Source organism: Trachurus japonicus, chromosome 11, assembly GCF_045865225.1.
Source record: "Trachurus japonicus isolate A0001 chromosome 11, Traja_1.0".
In the NCBI taxonomy this organism is placed as follows: Eukaryota; Metazoa; Chordata; class Actinopteri; order Carangiformes; family Carangidae; genus Trachurus; species Trachurus japonicus.
Window position 1 is genome coordinate 20,761,534 of NC_140917.1, and position 21,657 is coordinate 20,783,190.

At 39.5% G+C, this 21,657-nt stretch overlaps 2 protein-coding genes across 2 annotated transcripts in view; both read left to right on the forward strand.

Moving 5' to 3' along the window:
• LOC146978752 (receptor-type tyrosine-protein phosphatase H-like) overlaps positions 1–21,657 on the forward strand; it is a 39,088-nt gene that overhangs the window by 7,240 nt on the left and 10,191 nt on the right. The window contains 5 exon segments of the mRNA XM_085790233.1: positions 1,155–1,412; positions 2,743–3,000; positions 17,233–17,490; positions 18,292–18,549; positions 20,896–21,153. Of these exon segments, the coding sequence (XP_085646359.1) occupies positions 1,155–1,412; positions 2,743–3,000; positions 17,233–17,490; positions 18,292–18,549; positions 20,896–21,153 (1,290 nt within the window).
• LOC146978753 (receptor-type tyrosine-protein phosphatase H-like) lies at positions 5,426–11,848 on the forward strand. Its single transcript, XM_085790499.1, has 11 exons — positions 5,426–5,609; positions 8,174–8,414; positions 8,834–8,881; positions 9,043–9,124; positions 9,268–9,358; positions 9,484–9,560; positions 9,711–9,845; positions 10,120–10,242; positions 10,401–10,561; positions 10,812–10,947; positions 11,702–11,848. Exons 1-11 carry the CDS (start codon positions 5,426–5,428, stop codon positions 11,846–11,848), a joined length of 1,425 nt encoding a protein of 474 aa, XP_085646625.1.

The window sequence follows — 21,657 nt, forward strand, 5'->3', positions numbered from 1 at the left end:
ACATCTAACATGTTAGTGTGATATTTTATGATTTATATACTGACAATATTAAGGATGTGATGCTGTTGAACCAAACTGAGAGCACTATAGGTCTGATGTAGGACAACAAGGTTAATATCACCTCGGGATAAATGCTACAATATGAGAGCCATGGTTGTATAGAGAAGGAAGATATGAATCAATCTTATCAACAGACGTCAGTAGAGTTTGAGGTCTCTTCATTTACAGCTGGGACAGTATTTAGTTTCACTCTTCACTGTGTTAGAGAGACTCAGCAGCACTGGATGGACATTTGAAGAAGTTAGTGGTAGGTGGCAAAGTAATTGAACCATGGTTTACAAATTCTAGGTTGACTCATGATTTAGTATAGCCTAATTTTCATATTATTTTGAACATTATGTTCCTGTAACCCTGGTTTCTGGATGGGTAGCGGGCCAGGACCGTGGGTATTGCGGGTTACAAGGGTGTAAATACTTCTTCAATAAAAAAGGCAGCGTTACGGCAGGACAGGAAGACTTTATTTACTTCACTTACAGGTGAGGTTCAACAACGAAGTAACGCACACGAGGGCAGAGCTAGAAGTCTCTCTGGAGCGTCTGTATAACCGGTCCCCACCAAAACAAGGGCAAGCGGAACCAACATCATACTACTCATACTTTCCCTCTATCTTCAAAACATCTCTGAAGGGAAATACTGAGAGTGATAATAGAATATTATAGACTACCGGTAAATTAAATAATTGATTAAATTAATAATACCTCATAATTTAAACACAAATTAAAACAATTACATGACGTAATATAATACAAATAATGCTAAGGGTAATAATAACATAAAATGCATAATAATTAAAATAATAAACAGATAATAATCTACACGGTTACAGTACCATTTTTTTTTTTTTTTTAGCAAATCACTCCTGTTCAGACGATAAAGAAGATGAGGATTTGTTGTTATATCAGTATCACTGTTGAAAATCAAATTGCCACCGTTTCTGCAAATTGTCTCTGTGTATGCAAACTCCTTATAACCCTTTACACAAGAAACCTGAATACTGACATTAATAGTTTATTATTTCTTCATAAAAAATAATAACAAAAAAATAACATCAACATCTTATTATTAAATCTTCCTCTCTTCCTTTCTGATCCCAGCTCCTCGTAATGCTGAAGGGTTTCGAGCAGTGACCCAAAGTGAGACCAGTGTAACTCTGGAGTGGACAAAAGTGGATAACATCCCCAACTATATACTGAAGTTTGATAACAAAGAGGAGAACGTCACTGCACCAGAGGGACAAAATCCTGTGAGACACACAATCTCAGGACTCACAAGTGGAACAACATACACCTTCACTCTCTTGACTGTGTTTGATAATATCAACGGCACTGGAGTCAACCTCACTGCATCAACTGGTAAGAGAGTGTTTTCTTTTTATACAGCTGTAAAACAAGAGGCAGACCAGAGCTCTGTACCAACATCTAACATGTTAGTGTGATATTTTATATTTATATACTGACAATGTTAAGGATGTGATGCTGTTGGGGCGTCGCCTGGCGTAGTGGTTAGAGCGGGCGCCCCATGTGTAGAGGCACAGTCCTCGCTGCAGTCGGCCCTGGTTCGAGTCCCGCGTCGGGCGCCATTTGCTGCATGTCATTCCCCCTCTCTCTGCCTCCCCGTTTCCTGTCTGTCTCAACTGTGCTATACATAAAGGCATAAATGCCCAAAAAACATACTTTAAAAAAAAAAAAAAAAAAAGGATGTGATGCTGTTGAACCAAACTGAGAGCACTATAGGTCTGATGTAGGACGACAAGGTTAATATCACCTCAGGATGAATGCTACAATATGAGAGCCATGGTTGTATAGAGAAGGAAGATATGAATCAATCTTATCAACAGACGTCAGTAGAGTTTGAGGTCTCTTCATTTACAGCTGGGACAGTGTTTAGTTTCACTCTTCACTGTGTTTGAGAGACTCAGCAGCACTGGATAGACATTTGAAGAAGTTAGTGGTTGGTGGCAAAGTAATTGAACCATGGTTTACAAATTCTAGATTGACTCATGATTAAGGATAGCCTACTTGTAATTTTCATATTATTTTGAACATTATGTTACCATATTTAACTGAAAGACACACAAGACTAAATGCAACAGAACTAATCAAAGCAACAGGTGAGGAGACAGGAGGGCAAAGAAAGCTGATTGGTGGAGACACAAGGAGCAGGGCAGGGCTGACGAGGTGAAACACAGGACAGGTGTGCAAGGAGAGTGTGGAGGGAAAACACAGGAAGTAACACTAGAACAAAATGCACAAGAGCTGAACTACAAAATAAAACAGGAACTGAAGAAAACAAGAGTCCAAAACAACAGAAAACCGAGCCACTAAATGGCGGCAGGCTCAGGGCCATGAGCAGTGGTATATTACAGTAAACAAACTTATCAATGCAGCATCGGTAGAATATGAGGTCTCAGGGACAGTGTTTAATTTCACACACTTTGGTTGTGATGTACAAAATCTGTCATATTTAACTGTCTAATTATCATGCCAGGTCATGATTGTTGTTATATTATGATATTATCGTAACAAATTGGTCCTGTTTATAAAGTTACTGGTATTAATTACGGATGATGCAACAGGAAACCTACGAAAGACACAAATTACTTTCTCTTATATGCAAACTGCTTATAATTGTTTAAACAAGATGCCTGAATATTGACATTCCTCTCTTCCTTTCTGATCCCAGCTCCTCCTAATGCTGAAGGGTTTCAAGCAGTGACCCAAAATGAGACCAGTATAACTCTGGAGTGGACAAAAGTGGACAACATCACCGACTATATACTTAAGTTCAATGGCAGAGAGGAAACAGTCACTGCACCAGAGGGACAAAATCCTGTGAGACACACAATCTCAGGACTCACAAGTACAACAACATACACCTTCACTCTCTTGACTGTGTTTGATCACATCAACAGCACTGGAGTCAACCTCACTGCATCAACTGGTAAGAGAGTATTTTCTTTTTATACAGCTGTAAAACAAGAGGCAGACCAGAGCTCTGTACCAACATCTAACATCAAGTTTCTCAGTAACAGAGCGATGTTACTGTGATATTTCTGGCTGTTGCTGATAAAATAATTAACTGCATCAAACCGTTTATTGGATTAAAAACAGCTCCTGACAACCTAATGATGATATTGTCCACTCAGTGATCTTAGTTCCTGACATGTGATGTTGTTGAACCAAACTGAGAGCACTATAGGTCTGATGTAGGACAAGATTAACAACAATTCATGCTAAGATACAAGAGCCATTGTTGTATAGAGAAGGAAGATATTAATTAACCTTATCAAGGGACGTCAGTGTTTGAGGTCTTTTCACTTGGGACAGTGTTTAGTTTCACTCTTCACTGTGTTTGAGAGACTCAGCAGCACTGGATAGACATTTGAAGTTGTTAGTGGTTGGTGGCAAAGTAATTGAAACACGGTTTGTAAATCGACTGTCATGATTAAGTATAACCTACTTGTAGTTTTCATATTATTTATAACATAATGTTACAATTTTCTTTTAACATATCACTGCTGTTCATTGGATGAAGACGAGGATTTGTTGTAATATCAGTATCACTGTGGAAAATGTAATTGCCACAGTTTCTGCAAATCGTCTCTTCTACATCCAAACTCTTTGTAACCATTTATAAGAAGCCTGAATATTGACATTAATAGTATTTTTATCATTTCTTCTTCAAAAAAACATTATCATCAACATTTTGTTAAACCTTCCTCTCTTCCTTTCTGATCCCAGCTCCTCCTAATGCTGAAGAGTTTCAAGCAGTGACCCAAAGTGTAGACTTGTAGTTCTCGAGACCGGTCTTGGTCTCGAGACTGGTCTCGAGACCGCTTTTTCGTGGTCTTGGTCTTGTCACGGCCTCGACAGTCTTTGGTCTCGGTCTTGTCTCGGTCTCGGGTCTCTCGGTCTCGCAATGTCTCGGACTGGCAGCGCGGTCTCGAAGGGAATGTAACCTATCCAGGCAGGCAAGGACAGTTTTTTTTAAAATACAGATTTATACGCCCCCTTCAAGTACCAATCACATACATTTTGTGACACAGACGGCGGCGCTTGTCCTCTCACGCTTCCCCTCCCTCCTCCTCCCCCCTCCCCCCCCCTAGTCATGTCAGTCCTTAACAGCACTCAAGAGTCAATCCTCAAATAGTGTAGTACGGTGTGGTCATGCAATTGCTACACATATTAGATTTTTAGTCAATTGATGAAAACATTTATAGTGAGTTCACACACAAGACATGTACTGTCACTGTATTATTGTGCCTGTAGTTGAAATAATACATTTCTCATACTAAGCAGCTGAACCCAATATGGTGCTTATGTTCTACAACTCATGCAAAATGGCAAAAACAACTTTTTTTTTGGTCTCGGTCTCGGTCTCGGTCTCGAGCTGAACTGGTCTTGGTCTTGACTTGGTCTGTCTTGGTCTTGGTCTTGGTAGTGTCTTGGTCTTGATACTGTCTGGTCTTGGTAGTGTCTTGGTCTCGGTTTAGGCGGTCTTGACTACAAGTCTACCAAAGTGAGACCAGTATAACTCTGGAGTGGACAAAAGTGGACAACATCCTCAACTATATACTTAAGTTCAGTGACAGAGAGGAAACAGTCACTGCATCAGAGGGACAAAATCCTGTGAGACTCACAATCTCAGGACTCACAAGTGGAATAACATACACCTTCACTCTCTTGACTGTGTTTGAAGGTGTGAGAAGCACTGGAGTCGACCTCACTGCTCCAACTGGTAAGAGAGTATTTTCTTTTTCTACAGCTGTAAAACAAGAGGCAGACCAGAGCTCTGTACCAACATCTAACATCAAGTTTCTCAGCCTCACAGCGATGTTACTGTGATATTTTTTGGCTGTTGCTGATAGGATAATTAACTGAATCGAACCATATATTCGTTTAAAAAACAACAACCTGACAATATTAAGGCTGTGATGTTGTTGAACCAAACTTAGAGTAATAGGTTTGATGTGGCGCAAGATAGATCCTAGTATGAGAGCAGTAATAAAATAAAGGTGGGAAATATCACAGAATCTCAGGGACCCCAGTAGAGCATGAGGTCTTTTCACTATTTAGTTTCACTCTTCACTGTGTTTGAGAGACACTGGATAGACATTTAAAGCCCTAACTGGTCGGTGACAACAATTTGAACTATCTTTTACCCAGTGACATGCAAAGTGTTCTTGTTATTGTATCTCTTATTGCTGTTATCATGTTTGTCATTATTACCATTAATGTTGTTATAGTCACAGTGCAAAGATTTATGTGTGTAAAAGCTGTCTTTCTTTCCATCAGTTCCTCCAAAGGTCTCTTCAGTCACTGTGGCTGAACGTTCAACCACAAGCGTAACCCTGACATGGGACACTATGAATGAAAACTGGGGATACATGCTTCATATTAATGGGAGCACCATAACAGTTCCCCCAGCTGCAAACCTTCAGACACATTCAGTCAAGCTCAGACTCGAGCCTGGGACAGAGTATCCATTCAGTGTGATCACAACATTCCTCGGACTCAATAGCACTGCTTATGAAGACTTCACCGTAACAAGTATGTACAGGATGTCTGATCAGATGACAAATTATTGTCAGTAGAAAATGTTTTTTCCATATCAATAATAACATTTTATTCCACATTTACATTTACAAAGAGCCTACTCTGTAAAACACAAGTTATTGAAGCTTTGTCTGCAGTTGTTCTCTCATTCATTTCAGAAATCAGCTGTTCCACTGTAAACTGGCATGTTACTAACTCATCGATCCAAGGGATGGTTGAAGGCGTATTCTCTCGTGCAACTGCCTCTAATGAACTGACCCGTGTCAGTCCTGTAAGCAGCTATGTGTCATTCACTGGCCTCACACCTGGTGCAACCTATGAGGTGTTACTTGTGTATGAAAGAAAAGGTAGACGTTTTAACCAGTGTGAACACAGTCTAACCATCGGTAAGTACAAACCTGTCTCACCACATTGAATTAATGTTAATCTGAAATTCTAACAGATATAATGTTTAGTACTGGGACGATAATCCTTAAACTATGCTAAAATATTTCGAATCATTTTTTTATTATTGTAATGGAAAGAGCATTCAATTACACGTATTAAATCTTTTTAGTTTTAGAAGTAGTCCAACATTACATGGGATGCAACTAATGATTATTATTAATTAGGGTCCGGGCAGCTAAGCTGCCGGGACACTATTGTATTCCTAGGAATTCTTCTTCTTCTTTCTTTCTTCTTCCAAGGAAGTCATACTTCCCATGGGCGAAAACTCACCAAATTTTGCACAAAGGTTCAGTCCCATGCCAGATTCACTCAACTCCAAGGACATGTGCCCCCCCCCTCCTAGGGGGGGCACAATAAGCGTTTAAATTTAAAAACTTTAAAAATTCCTACCAAACCAACGGTAGATGCTACAGTGTTGAAACTTCACCACAATGTCGCCTCAATACTGCTGAAACTTTTGTCCACTTAAACTCATTACAAATTATGAAGTCCATCACTCTGTTTTTTTCAATAACTGTAAAACTTTTAAATGTATCTCCTCCCACAATTTTTGCTCAATTGACACCAAACTTGCTACAGAGCATCTCCAGACTGTCCTCCACAAAACTTGTTTCTCAGATTTTTGATTAATCAAAAATTGAGCCTACAGTGCATGAAAACATTTGACTGTAAATACTACTGTAAACATATACCATCAAATTCTTGATAAATACATTTTCAATCTTCCTGAAAAAAAATGAGAATATTCTGGAGTCATGGTTGATGAAGTTTAGCAAATATCAGAATTTTAATTCAAAAACTGAATTTTTGAGAACATTTTGAATTCTGCTCTCATGGAAACAACTGCAGTCAATGTGAGAGTGGAATTTATAAACATCATATTTTCTCTTATGAAGCAAAACACTTATCATTAAAAACAAATCACCAACATTTCCATGCTGTCAAGATGCAATTTACGTATTATCAGATTTTTGTTTAGATGACTGAATTTCTGAAATTTTGACCATTTCATCACAACAGCTGCCCGGGCATTGACTCCCTGAGTGGATAAATGAAGCTACACAGCAGGTCTTGCTACCAGCTAATTAGCTCAGTGGGTTAAGAGCTGGTTCTTGGTGTCAGAGATTGTGAGTTCGAGACCCAGCAAGGGTGATGATGATGATGACAGATCAAAATGTCAGATGTCCTCAAGCTATTTTGCTGCCTAAATGCAATTTATGTGTTAACTGATTTTTGTTTAGATAACAGAAATTCTGACTTTCTTAAATCTGCCTTGACAACAGCTGCCTGGGCATTGACTCCCTGAGTGGATAAATGAAGCTACACAGCAGGTCTCACTACCAGCCAATTAGCTCAGCGGGTTAGGAGTTGGTTCTTGGTGTCAGAGGCTGTGGGTTCGAGACCCAGCAAGGGTGATGATGATGATGATGACAGATCAAAACGTCAGTTGTCCTCAACACGAAACACAAGACAGTTGTACTGATGGTGGCATCACAGCAAGCTTCTAAATTTAAAAATCCAAATAGCTTGGACTGGACCATGTGCGAAGGCTCCTAACATCTTAGACTCATAGTAGATGTTTAACAAATACATATCAGAATTTTACCTCAAAAACTGATTTTTCTTTTTACTGTGGTTTCAAATCTGCCTGCGCGACAGTGAATGGCTTACTCAATTTGTGAAGCCACTATTGCACTGCCACTTGTCAATTAGCTCAGTGCGATAGACAATGATCTTTGGTTCCCGAGGTTGTGGGTTCAATCCTCAACTGATGCAAATTGGACATTATAAGGTCAACTGTCTTGTCTTCCTATTCTCCTGTTTGTTGCTCAGAATTGCCTAAATTTGCCCAAAAGTAGCCCGGACCCGACCCATCGCTGCGCAGCAGCTATAATTCATTTATTGGTTTTATAATTAAGTGCTTCATCAATTTATCTATAAAAAGTGAACATAAATGTATGGGGCTATAGAGGGCATATTCTAAAATGACAAGTCAATTAAATCAAATCTACATGTCTAGAAATATATAAATGTATGCTGTGCAGACAAGTCATATATTTAGAGTCTGTTATATGTTGTTGTTTGTGACTCTTTCCACTTGTTTCATTCAGTTCCTGCAGATGTAAATGCTTTCTGTGAGTACTTGAGTGGTGGCTATGCCATCACTGTTGTCTGGGATAAACTGGAAGGCGAGTGGACTGAAGTGGAGGTGAATGTGACCGGGCAAACTTACAAAGTATCTGAAAATGAGGGAGATCAGATCAAAATACCTGGATTCCAACCTGCTAAAACGTATGAAGTCTCCATAGGTTCAGTGATCCTGGGTCCAGGGACCATAAGGCGCTCTGCACCGTATGTTTTTTTGTGCCATACTGATCCGAGAGGTGAGTCGAAGTAAAAATACTACTTTTTAAATTGGCATTGGTAATATGACTCTCTTGTTCAGGTTATTTGAATTGGTAGCCTTTTCTGGCATGAAAAAATTCAACCTGGTGGCAAAATAAAGAAAATTAGACTGTGATCTGTGTGTAGATAGGAACTTTTCTGCTGCGTTGAGTTTTTGTTGATTTTACCCAAATTTTACTCTCTGCAGGAGTCATTGCTGGGTCAGTAATTGGTGTGCTGCTGTTTTTTGTTCTGATCAGCCTGGCTGCCTTCATTTTGCTCAAAAAACCCAATTTAATCAGGTTGGTGCCACCAGAGTGTCAACACAACAACTTATACCATCAGGCTCAGTCAGTGAACCTCTCTTTGATTCTTTCCCACCACAGAAAGAAAACATTCATTGTTGGATTCAACCAAGCTGATGAAACGAGCAAGTACGTCAAGGTTTAGACCTTGAATCCCATTTGGGATAGAATCAGTTGATTACCTCAAATGAAAAAAAATCACTATATGATTAGTGTCAGTCTCTATCTGGTAAAATGTCTGCATACCAACTATTTTACATGTCAACAAATGTATTTTTCATTTGTTTTAGAGCAATTTCTGTAGCAACATTTCCAGACCACTTCTCCAAGTTAAGTGTGGATGACCATAGAGGAGTCAGAGAAGAATATGAGGTATAAAAAACATCTTCCTCTTAATTCTCTTCCTGTTTTTGCATATGACTGTAAAATTGGGTCTATTAAGTTCACTGTTTAATTTATTTTCCACGAAACATGTGTTAAATCTCAATATTGTGTTATCTGCCAACTTCATGCAGAGCTTGGCCTCTGTTGGCACTAAGCAGACGTGTAAAGCAGCGACTCGACCTGAGAACAAAGCCAGGAATCGTTTCGACAATGTCCTGCCATGTAAGCTTGTCTTCTGATGTCATGAGTTATAGAAATACATTAAACGTCCAGGTCCACTGAGTCATTCTGGTGTGGCTGTACATCATAGCCTACTGTAGCCTACATCTTCTGTCTTATAATCCTAGACGACTGGTGTCGAGTGAAGCTAAGCACATCAAATCCCAATGAGACCTCTGACTACATTAATGCCAGTTACATGCCGGTAGGTATTATTTGATCACTGACAATCATCTCATAAATATTGTTGTTCTCTAATTACTATATAGCTTGTGAAAGTCAAAAATAGTTTAGGTTTGATAAGGTTGAACTATGCTCAGATCTAAACATATTTACTTAAACAACTGCTTCTCAGGGCTACAATGGAGAGAGAGAGTACATTGCTACTCAGGGTCCTTTGCCCTCCACCGTTAGTGATTTCTGGAGGATGATTTGGGAACAAAGAGTGAAAGGCATCGTCATGGTAACCAACTGTGTTGAAGAACGACAGGTTAGTATTCAGAAATGTGTTATTCTCACATCCTACGTGCTGACCTCAAATTTTATGAGCGGTTGTAAATCAATGACTTTCGTGGTAACAACTTCCTTATCGTGTAATTACTTTGAACTACTGTTCCAGTGTGGTTCATGAGGGTCATCACCACAAAAAAATGACACAATGCTTAGACCGTCGTTCATCGCCACTTTTTGTTCTGTTGTCTCAACTAAACTGAAACAACTTCAAGAATCTAATTTTGTTTTTCTAATGTGTGTTTTGTCCCCAGACCAAGTGTGAACGATACTGGCCTCCAGACAGCAACCCTTGCTCTCATGGAAACTTACTGATCACCATGAAATCTGAGCAGCAGGAGCCCAATTGGACATTGAGGGAGTTCAGTGTGAAAAATGTAATCAACATCTTTAATATTTTAGTGTGAATAAATAGGTTAGATAGTAGCCTATTAACTCATCTCTGAGCAAAAAAAAAAAACTTTACCAGGCAGTTTATTGTTTCATGACACTGACCTACAGTTTTTGAATTTGTCCATGTGAAACCTCTCAACAGACAAGCACGTCTGAAGAGCTCACGGTGAAACATTTCCACTTCACCGCCTGGCCTGACCACGGAGTCCCACAAGGAACCGACGTCCTGATCCAGTTCTCAGAGCTGGTGAGGCGCCACATAGACACAGAGGGGGATGGAGCACCAACCGTGGTTCACTGCAGGTACAGAATACATGCTTCTGTCTTTCTGGACAATAACTATACCATTTGTTGGACACTTCCATTTGACAACCATTAAAATTAAAATTCTTGTTCTGTTTCCTGATGTTGTTGTTGTTAGATGTACATAAGCAGTTAAGATGTTTGAGGGTCAGTTGTTGAAGACTTCTATGTGAAATGAAGCTTGAGTTGAGCTTCAGTGAATGACCTATAGCACTACCTCATGATGACCTGTTACCTCTCTGTCTCTTAGTGCTGGAGAGGGGAGGACAGGCATTATCATTGCCCTGGATGTGCTGCTTCAGCAGCTTGACAAAAAAAGGGCAGTGGGCATCAAAGCTGTTGTGCACCAGATGAGGTTGAACCGACCATACATGGTGCGATCAGAGGTAAAACTGAGCTATTTGCATTGTGTATGAGGTAAAATTGGGCTATTTGCATTGTTTATGACACTGAGTTATAAGTACAAACACAAAGGCTTGCTGTTTAAGAATTTAAGTTTTTTTTTTAAGTTCAAGATTGGGAAGCTCTGAGTCTGGTAAACATGCAAATTATACCATCATGTGGCAAATAAGAGATTAACATAGATTACAGTGTTTACCTACAGTTCTAGGTCCCAGAGTGCTACCATAGGAAAACACCCGAGAAAAATATGTGTGGACCGGACCTACCTAGCGCAACATTGCAGTTAAACAGAAGTAATGGAGGCAAAACTTAAAAACTGTGACTTTGGCCTCTATTATGCTCAAAATATAACTAAACATCCTTACACATGACCTTACTAGTCAACTGTCGAGCTCGGGAATGTTTCCATATCAGTGAAGGTAAAACACACATGTAGCACTGCTCTCTCGTATTAACAGAGTTTATGCACAGTCAGTGTTGTGTGGTAAGGAACCGGTGGATGTTGCAAAGCATGTGTAGATATTTTGAGCATTATAGAGGCCAAAGTCACGGTTTTAAAATTGTGCCCTCATTACTTTGCTGTTTAACTGCAATGTTGCGCAGCTAGCAGGAGGAGAGCTTATAGGTCCTGGCTGCACATATTTTTCTCTGGTCTTTTCCTATGATAGCACTCCAGGACCTAGAGCTGTAGAGCATTATTTAGAAAATGACCAGAATTCTCCTTTAATTTCTTTTCAGTCCCAGTATGTTTTCCTGCACCAGTGTATCATGGACCATCTGAAGCAAAAAGAGAACATATATGAGAATCCAGAAATTGTATATGCCAATACCATTGAAATCCAAGAGATTCATCAGCAGAAGACAATGCCTAAACTCTGCCTATAATTCTGAAATCAACATACAAGATTTGTAAATATGGATATTCATAACATGTTTTAACTGAATATACATAGCACACTTTGGGATTCATTCAACTGTTTTTTATACATTTATTTCCCTACAATCTGTCAAATTTGTATTATGATTGTATTGCAATTAATGTTTCTATTATCATCATTATCATATTAGCTATCATGTAAGGGGATCACACAGAATCTTTACAAATGACATTTATTAGTAAGAAATATCACACACACGACAGGCGGATCGGTGCGGCGGCCGCAGTAATGCGGTCATTGTATCGGTCCGTCGTGGTGAAGAAGGAGCTGAGCCGAAAGGCAAAGCTCTCGATTTACCGGTCGATCTACGTTCCCACCCTCACCTATGGTCATGAACTCTGGGTCATGACCGAAAGAACGGGATCCCGGATACAAGCGGCCGAAATGAGTTTCCTCCGCAGGGTGGCGGGGCGCTCCCTTAGAGATAGGGTGAGGAGCTCTGTCACCCGGGAGGAGCTCGGAGTAGAGCCGCTGCTCCTCCACATCGAGAGGAGCCAGCTGAGGTGGCTCGGGCACCTGTATAGGATGCCCCCTGGACGCCTCCCTCGTGAGGTGTTCCGGGCATGCCCCACCGGGAGGAGGCCCCGAGGAAGACCCAGGACACGCTGGAGTGACTACGTCACTCGGCTGGCCTGGGAACGCCTTGGGGTCCCCCCGGAAGAGCTGGAGGAAGTGTCCGGGGAGAGGGAAGTCTGGGGATCCCTGCTCCGACTGCTGCCCCCGCGACCCGGACTCGGATAAGCGGATGAAAATGGATGGATGGATGGATGGAAATATACACAGAAAAGAATGATTATGCTCATTTGTGTAAGAAATAAAATAGTTTCTGTTAACAAAAATATTTGAATGATTTTTGACCAGCTCTTATTTACTGTAAGTAAATGTTTATTGATCACATTGCAATTATGCATTTTGCATCTCCAAAAGTGAAGAGAAAAAAAAGACAACTCAGTGGATTCAGCATTTACTCCTCATTCATCAACCATAAACTATGGTAACAGGTACTTGTGAAAAACAAAATTTTCCATCCTGAATGAAAGTCTACAGCCTATATGCATTGTAAAGGGGGGAAAGAAAATTCAAAAGACTGCACACAATTGGTCACGCAGTCATTGAGCTTCATCTTTGGGCTGGGTCACCACATGCTACATTGTCCTATTTACACTTAAAGTCCCACTCCCGCGACCCTTTTCGGCCATTTTAAAACCAGCTCATTAGCCATGCACATTAGCAATGCACCTCTGGGGGGTGGGCGGAGACTGCGCTGCTCTGCACCCGCCCAGCCACCTCCTCGCACCCCACCCCCCCCCCCGCTTGCTGACAGCTGGACATTGTACAATTACAGATTCAGCGCGTTTAACGTAAAACTCCACACTGGGATTCAATCCCAGACTGGTGCATAGTCCTTGCTCACAGTGCAAGCTGCTCTACCAGGTGAGCTATACCTATTATACCTTGACAGCTACACCGAGCTGTGAAGGCTTTCACCTCTGAGCCAGATGCAGAGCGGGGCGGGAGCTTGTAGCACTAGTGCCCTCCCCTGGAGCTGTGACACCCTCAACTCCAGTCTTCCTGAAACTGCCAGTTTGAGTCTGCCATTGGTTCACAGCAGTTTGAAGGCAGAAAAACTCTGAAATGCAATTTTGCACTTCCTTCTCTGCTGATAAGTGCTCTAACACAAGAAAAATGCCACAGGAACATGTGAAAAGCTCAGAAAACACGATTTTCACGGGAGTGGGTCTTTAAAGTGTAATGGTAGTACTGTAAACTTTCAATGATAAAACAATCCAGTAAGTAGACCAGCTCCAGCATCCGTTTGCTTGTCTAAATCTCAGGATTATGGTGGACACAGATAATCTACTCATGTTTGGTTGGACTATTTGGCCTGCCTCCCTAAATGTCTTTCAATGCACCAGAAATGACCACTCCTCGTATTCTTGCACTCTGATCTGGCTTATATTGGTTGTCACATCAAGAGAAACAACTGTGATCAATTTTGAGTCATTGTGTTTATTGGATGACACGTGTTTTACTTGGGTTTATGTTTTGCCCTTTGTGGTTACCATCATGCATCACAGGTGCATCACACTGACAATTATGTTTTCTTGTATGAGAATGTGTTTTAGCTTTGCAAAAGGAATTACTGAGATCCCTACTAGGTATGGTATTGGTATTGTCAAAAGAAAAAGAAAATTAGCTTAGACAACTGAGCAATTGATTTACACAACAGGATAGTATTTTAGCAATGCTGAAAAAAATGTAAAATAGACATTTATTATTTATTATTAAACTAAAATCATGGTTTTAGAAATATTTACTAGTATAATTAAGTCCGAAATTGATCCATTTAACTGTTGCACTTATGCACTAGTGCTTGAATTATGATGGGCCTAATGATTTGGAAGTAGGCTACTTTGAGACAATACCAACTTTACAGAGTATTGATGTGGCTTGACACAATAATTAACCACAAGAGCAGACGTAACTTCAGCCGAGCTGACTGACTTTATTGCAGTAAAGAACTTATTGTGGTATCTATAGGGTAATATTTACGGTATTTAGTATTTAATAAAGAACTAGCTAGAGAAGTTTCTCTTTGCTTCACCTTCTACGGTCACATTCATTACGACACACGATCCTGTAGCGCCCTCTTCTGGTTCTCATCAGTAATAGCACAACACTACATGTAGCTGATGAAATATACACAGACATAACCTCTGTTGTTTCCTCAGTCTGTGTACATGGTCGATGTAGTGTCGTTTCTGTGAGCAAACTTGTTAAATTGTAGTAGTTGTGGTAGCAGTAGCAGAAATATCCAGTCTTCATTTCTTCCCTTCAAATGTGGTGGTAGGGGGCCATTCATTCACTAGGCTAATGAACAGCTGAAACTGCACCACCGTTCACACTGTAGCATTTATTTGCACTTAACTGTTTTTTCTTTCTTTTCTTTTTTCCTTCTATTTATCTATTTATTCATTCAGAATCTTATTCTATTTTTATAGAATTTTTACTAGACCTTTGACCTTTGACCTTTGATATGAAAGGAGGAAATGGTTGAGAAATAAAAGTCAACACCACTGGAGTAGCTACAGTGGACATTGGACTACATCAGCTCAGGATGGAAGAAATCCTTTGCTCACTTAAATGTTTCTGAGAACACAACAAAGGCACCACTGAAGTTAGAAACCTAAGTTCATCTTTTAACAAGTTTATAGTATGTGTTTAGCTTAACAAACCGTAACGATGACGAAGCCTTTATCTTTTAAAACAACCTCAAACCACTTGTTGCTGTGTGTCTTTCTGAGTCTTCTCTGGGTAAGTTTTTTTTTTTTACTTTCTACTTTGATTGTCATCGGCTGGTGCAAATTTTATATTATTTATTATTGTTGTTATTATATTTTATTATTAACTTTATTATATCTATGAATTATAGTGTAGTTTATTAAGTGTCAGGATGAAGAGTAAAAAAAAGCCTTGCACAACATGAGATTGGTGGACTTTTCCAGATGGTGAAAGTTGAGTCATACATGGATAGAGATACTTTATTTATCCCCATAGGCAAAATATTGTATCGACCAGCTTGTTAACATAGGAACATATTAAAACAATATCACTGTGACCTTGAGGCCAGCATGTAGGTGCACTGTGCATATGAGCTGCAAATTGATAAATTTAAGAGGAATAAAATGGAAGAAAGTGCATTCAGAATGGCCAACCTAATGACAAGTGAATAGGACAGTACGAGATACAGAGATATGTGGTTTTTGTTTGTTTTGTTTTTGTTTTATTTTGTCATTTTTGAGCAATTGATAAGTAGTGTCTAAATCAAGTTGGGACTTTTGTTAGCATGTTTTGTCAGTTATGATTGTTGTTGATAAGGAAGTAGAGGTACAAAAAGCAAGATAAGAATTTCACACCTTTATTTGCCTTTGGTGTTCTGCACTGCCTCAACAAGGTTTCTGCAAATTGGTGTCATTTGTTTGTCTCAGAAAGTTTGTAGCACAGTTTGTGATGTGCATTTTTGTGCCTAATAAAGGTGGAGTACAGTAGATCACACCTAGACAGTAGTGTTGTATTCTATGATATAGATAGTAAAGGTAGCCCAGAGGAAAAAAAAACTTAAATTTACTCAGAGAGGTTAGGGCTCTGTGTAGATTTAACTGTCAGATGTAGGTCACACATCTGGACTTGACATTTTATTTGAGTGTGAGTCCTTCCCTCTGTCCCCTAATAAATCTTTTTCTTTTTTTTAGGATGTCACTGATTCCAGTACAACACCACCAGACCTAATGCCAACGACGACAGTAACAGAGACAGTGGAACCAAAATCAGCAAACACAATCTCAACAAACCGGGCAAAACAAAGTGGTCGTAAGTATCCATCTCACTGTTTTATGGTTGTGGTTGACATGTTTGTATTGTCACATATCATACTGCAGATTGTAATCTAAACAGATTGTCATGTTTAGCTGCATTTACAATGATCATATAATGTTATGGTATTATTTTGTCAGTAACACTTTATAATAAGTATAAGTACACAGTATTAGGCATTAAATACTGCATTAATCATTTATAACACATAAATACTCATAGTATGTAGTTTATAAAAATGTTTTCCTCATTCATGAGCACTGACTGTATAAACTACATACTAATGAGTATTAATGCGTTATAAATGAAGAATTCAGTATTCATTCATGCTTAACTAATGCTTAATAGTGTGTACTTATTATAAAGTGTTTCCATTTTGTCTCATCCATCTGATGAGCAAGATGGAATTTGTAATACAGTGTATGAATTTGCAATTTCCACTAGTGTCATTTTTTATTTATTTATTTTTTTTACATCAACCCCCTGTAATCCAAAATTCAAATAGGTATTTCTAAGCCTTAACGTGGTTTATGTGTTGAGCCAAACTGAACCTCTGTAGCTCTGAGGTGGGCAAAGGTGAGCAACATCCCAACTCTCCAATATGAGAGCAGCGGTATATTACAATAAACAAACTTATCAATGCAGCTGATGTAGAGACATCAGTAGCATATGAGGTCTCAGGGACAGTGTTTAGTTTCACACACTTTGGTTGTGATGTACAAAATCTGTCCTTCTAATTATCATACCAGGTCATGATTATTGTTATCGTAACAAATTGGTCCTGTTTATAAAGTTACTGGTAGCAAACTCCTTATAATCCTTTATACAAGATGCCTGAATATTGATTGATTGATATTATTAGTTTGTTTATCATTTCTTCAAAAATAAATAATAAATAATGATAATAATTAACATCAACATCTTGTTAAACTTTCCTCTCTTCCTTTCTGATCCCAGCTCCTCCTAATGTTGAAGGGTTTCAAGCAGTGACCCAAAGTGAGACCAGTATAACTCTGGAGTGGACAAAAGTGGACAACATCCTCAACTATATACTGAAGTTCAATAACAAAGAGGAAACAGTCACTGCACCAGAGGGACAAAATCCTGTGAGACACACAATCTCAGGACTCACAAGTGCAACAACATACACCTTCACTCTCTTGACTGTGTTTGATCACATCAACAGCACTGGAGTCAGCCTCACTGCATCAACTGGTAAGAGAGTATTTTCTTTTTATACAGCTGTAAAACAAGAGGCAGACCAGAGCTCTGTACCAACATCTAACATCAAGTTTCTCAGTAACAGAGCGATGTTACTGTGATATTTTTGGCTGTTGCTGATAAAATAATTAACCGCATCAAATCGTTTATTTGATTAAAAACAGCTCCTGACAACCTAATGATGATATTGTCCACTCAGTGATCTTAGTTCCTGACAATAAGGATGTGATGCTGTTGAACCAAACTGAGAGTAATAGGTCTGATGTAGGATGACAAGGTTAACAACATCTATAGATACAAGAGCAATGGTCGTATAGAGAAGGAATTAATTAATCTTATTAAGAGACGTCAGTATAGTCTCTTCATTTACAGCTGGGACAGTGTTTAGTTTCACTCTTCACTGTGTTTGAGAGACTCAGCAGCACTGGATAGACATTTGAAGCTGTTAGTGGTTGGTGGCAAAGTAATTAAAACACGGTTTGCAGATTCTAGATCGACTCATGATTAAGTATGGCCTACTTGTAATTTTCATATAATTTTTAGTATTATGTTACCATATTCTTTTAGAAAATCACTCCTGTTCATTGGCAGAAGAAGATGAGGATTTATTGAAACATCAGTATCAATCAAATTGGCACAATTTCTGCAAATCGTCTATTTTATATGCAAACCCCTTATAATCCTTTATACAAGAAGCCTGAATATTGAAATTAATAGCTTGTTTATCATTTCTTCATAAATTCTTTTGAACATCAACATCTTGTTAAACTTTCCTCTCTTCCTTTTTGATCCCAGCTCCTCGTAATGCTGAAGGGTTTCAAGCAGTCACCCAAAATGAGACCAGTATAACTCTGGAGTGGACAAAAGTGGAAAACATCCTCAACTATATACTTAAGGTCGATAACAAAGAGGAAGCAGTCACTGCACCAGAGGGACAAAATCCTGTGAGACACACAATCTCAGGACTCACACGTGCAACAACATACACCTTCACTCTCTTGACTGTGTTTGAAGGTATCAACAGCACTGGAGTCAGCCTCACTGCATCAACTGGTAAGAGAGTATTTTCTTTTTATACAGCTGTAAAACAAGAGGCAGACCAGAGCTCTGTACCAACATCTAACATCAAGTTTCTCAGTAACAGAGCGATGTTACTGTGATATTTTTGGCTGTTGCTGATAAAATAATTAACTGCATCAAACCGTTTATTTGATCAAAAACAGCTCCTGACAACCCAGTAATGATATTGTCCACTCAGTGATCTTAGTTTCTGACAATAAGGATGTGATGCTGTTGAACCAAACTGAGAGCACTATAGGTCTGATGTAGGACGACAAGGTTAACAACATCTAATGCTTAGATACAAGATCCATGGTTGTATAGAGAAGGAATCAATTAATCTTATTAAGAGACGTCAGTAGAGTTTTAAGTCTCTTCATTTACAGCTGGGACAGTGTTTAGTTTCACTCTTCACTGTGTTTGAGAGACTCAGCAGCACTGGATAGACATTTGAAGCTGTTAGTGGTTGGTGGCAAAGTAATTAAAACACGGTTTGCAGATTCTAGATCGACTCATGGTTAAGTATAGCCTACTTGTAATTTTCATATAATTTTTAGTATTATGTTACCATATTCTTTTAGAAAATCACTCCTGTTCATTGGCAGAAGAAGATGAGGATTTATTGAAACATCAGTATCAATCAAATTGGCACAATTTCTGCAAATCGTCTATTTTATATGCAAACTACTTATAACCCTTTATACAAGAAGCCTGAATATTGAAATGTATAGCTTGCAGAGATGGCAAAAGTACCCAGATTCTTTACTCGAGTAGAAGTAAAAGTACCTGTGTAAAAAACGACTTAAGTAAAAGTGAAAGTACTGATCCAAATATCTACTCAAGTAAAAGTAAAAAGTACAGGCTCTGAAATTTACTCAAAAGTATTATTAAAAGTAAAAAGTATTTCCATTGCACGATTCACTGCAAAGCAAATAACCACACGATAATTCATCTTGAATCCATTTCATCAATGTTATTGTTCACATAGCCTAAGTTTACCTGCCGGACACAAAATGTATCCTAATGTACTTCACTATGGTGAATCGTAGGCATTTGTATTGTACACAGAGGTGGCAAAAGTACTCATATTCTGTACTTAAAGTAGAAGTAAGCGATTTTGGCTAATGCTGCGTTCCAGGCAGGCTTTTGAAACAATACTTACGACTTAGTAGCGTTCCAGGCAACCCACTCATGTTTTTCCGACCTGTTTTACCTGTGAAAGTCACTATAACGGCCACTCGTAACTTCCGACCCGTGAACTCGTACCAGATCGAACTGGTACGACTTCACAGGTCGGAAAAACACGAGTTACGAGTTGCCTTGAACGCACCATAACGTCTTGTCAGCCGATGGAGTTAGCAGCCCCCGCCCTCGTCATGGATCTATTGGTCCTCGTCCCTACGTCACCACATTCAGGCGCATCCCTTGGCTGCACACACAGAGAGGACCGCCCCTTTATGCCGTTCTCTCTCCTCATTGGATAAAACTTGTAGGATACGATAAATGTTTTCTCTTCGGCTCAGAGCAGAGCAGAGTGACTGAGAGACCCGTGTTTCGATCCAAACACTCTATGTAAGTGATTGCTGTCGGAAGATACAACTATTTAAGACTTATATTAACACAAAAATATCGCTTACTTCTGCTTTAAGTAAAAGTAAGAAAGTACAGGCCGTTAATGAAACCTACATCATTTGATAATTTTGTTCAACAAAAAAAGTTCAGACAGAATTATCAAGATTGAACTGACCAGAGGCAGTGTTTCCCAACGTTTGGGCCGCCACAGACTCTCACAATAATAACAATAAGAATTTTTAAACAGCGTTTCACCACCTCTCATCTCTGCCAGTCAGTCCACCTGCCGTCTCTCTCGCACCACACGTACACGTACGCGCACACACGCGCGCACACGTACACACAGACACGGGCGCATGGACAGGTTGCGCTTTGCCGCTCGTAAACGATAAATGCGCTATATTGCGCAGATTGTACAGTGTTCAACCCCCCCGTCAGATAGTCCGACCACCACCGCTTCCTTCCTCCATGCTGCTGCCTCCATGTCGCTGCTACAGTACAAGTTGGTAACTCGGTTCTCTCTCTACCGCCCCCCCTCCCTCCTCCCTCCCTCTCTAGTTCGTCACGTCTTTTACCGGTGCTTTTACGTCGTCAGAAAAATAAATACTCAAGTAAAGTACAGATACCTGAAAAATCTACTTAAGTACAGTAACGAAGTATTTGTACTTCGTTACTTGCCCCCTCTGATAGCTTGTTTATCATTTCTTCATAAATTCTTTTGAACATCAACATCTTGTTAAACTTTCCTCTCTTCCTTTTTGATCCCAGCTCCTCCTAATGTTGAAGGGTTTCAAGCAGTGACCCAAAGTGAGACCAGTATAACTCTGGAGTGGACAAAAGTGGACAACATCCCCAACTATATACTGAAGTTCAGTGGCAGAGAGGAAACAGTCACTGCACCAGAGGGACAAAATCCTATGAGACACACAATCTCAGGACTCACAAGTGGAACAACATACACCTTCACTCTCTTGACTGTGTTTGATCACATCAACAGCACTGGAGTCAGCCTCACTGCATCAACTGGTAAGAGAGTATTTTCTTTTTATACAGCTGTAAAACAAGAGGCAGACCAGAGCTCTGTACCAACATCTAACATCAAGTTTCTCAGTAACAGAGGGATGTTACTGTGATATTTTTGGTTGTTGCTGATAAAATAATTAACCGCATCAAATCGTTTATTTGATCAAAAACAGCTCCTGACAACGCAGTGATGATATTGTCCACTCAGTGATCTTATTTCCTGGCAATGTTAAGGATGTGATGTTGTTGAACCAAACTGAGAGTAATAGGTCTGATGTAGGATGACAAAGTTAACATCTAATGCTTAGATACAAGATCCATGGTTGTATAGAGAACAAAGTTATGAATCAATCTTATCAAGGGACGTCAGCAGAGCATGAGGTCTCTTCACTTACAGCTGGGACAGTATTGAGTTTCACTCTCTTCACAGTTTGCAAATTCTAGATCGACTCATGGTTAAGTATAGCCTACTTGTAATTTTCATATAATTTTTAGTATTATGTTACC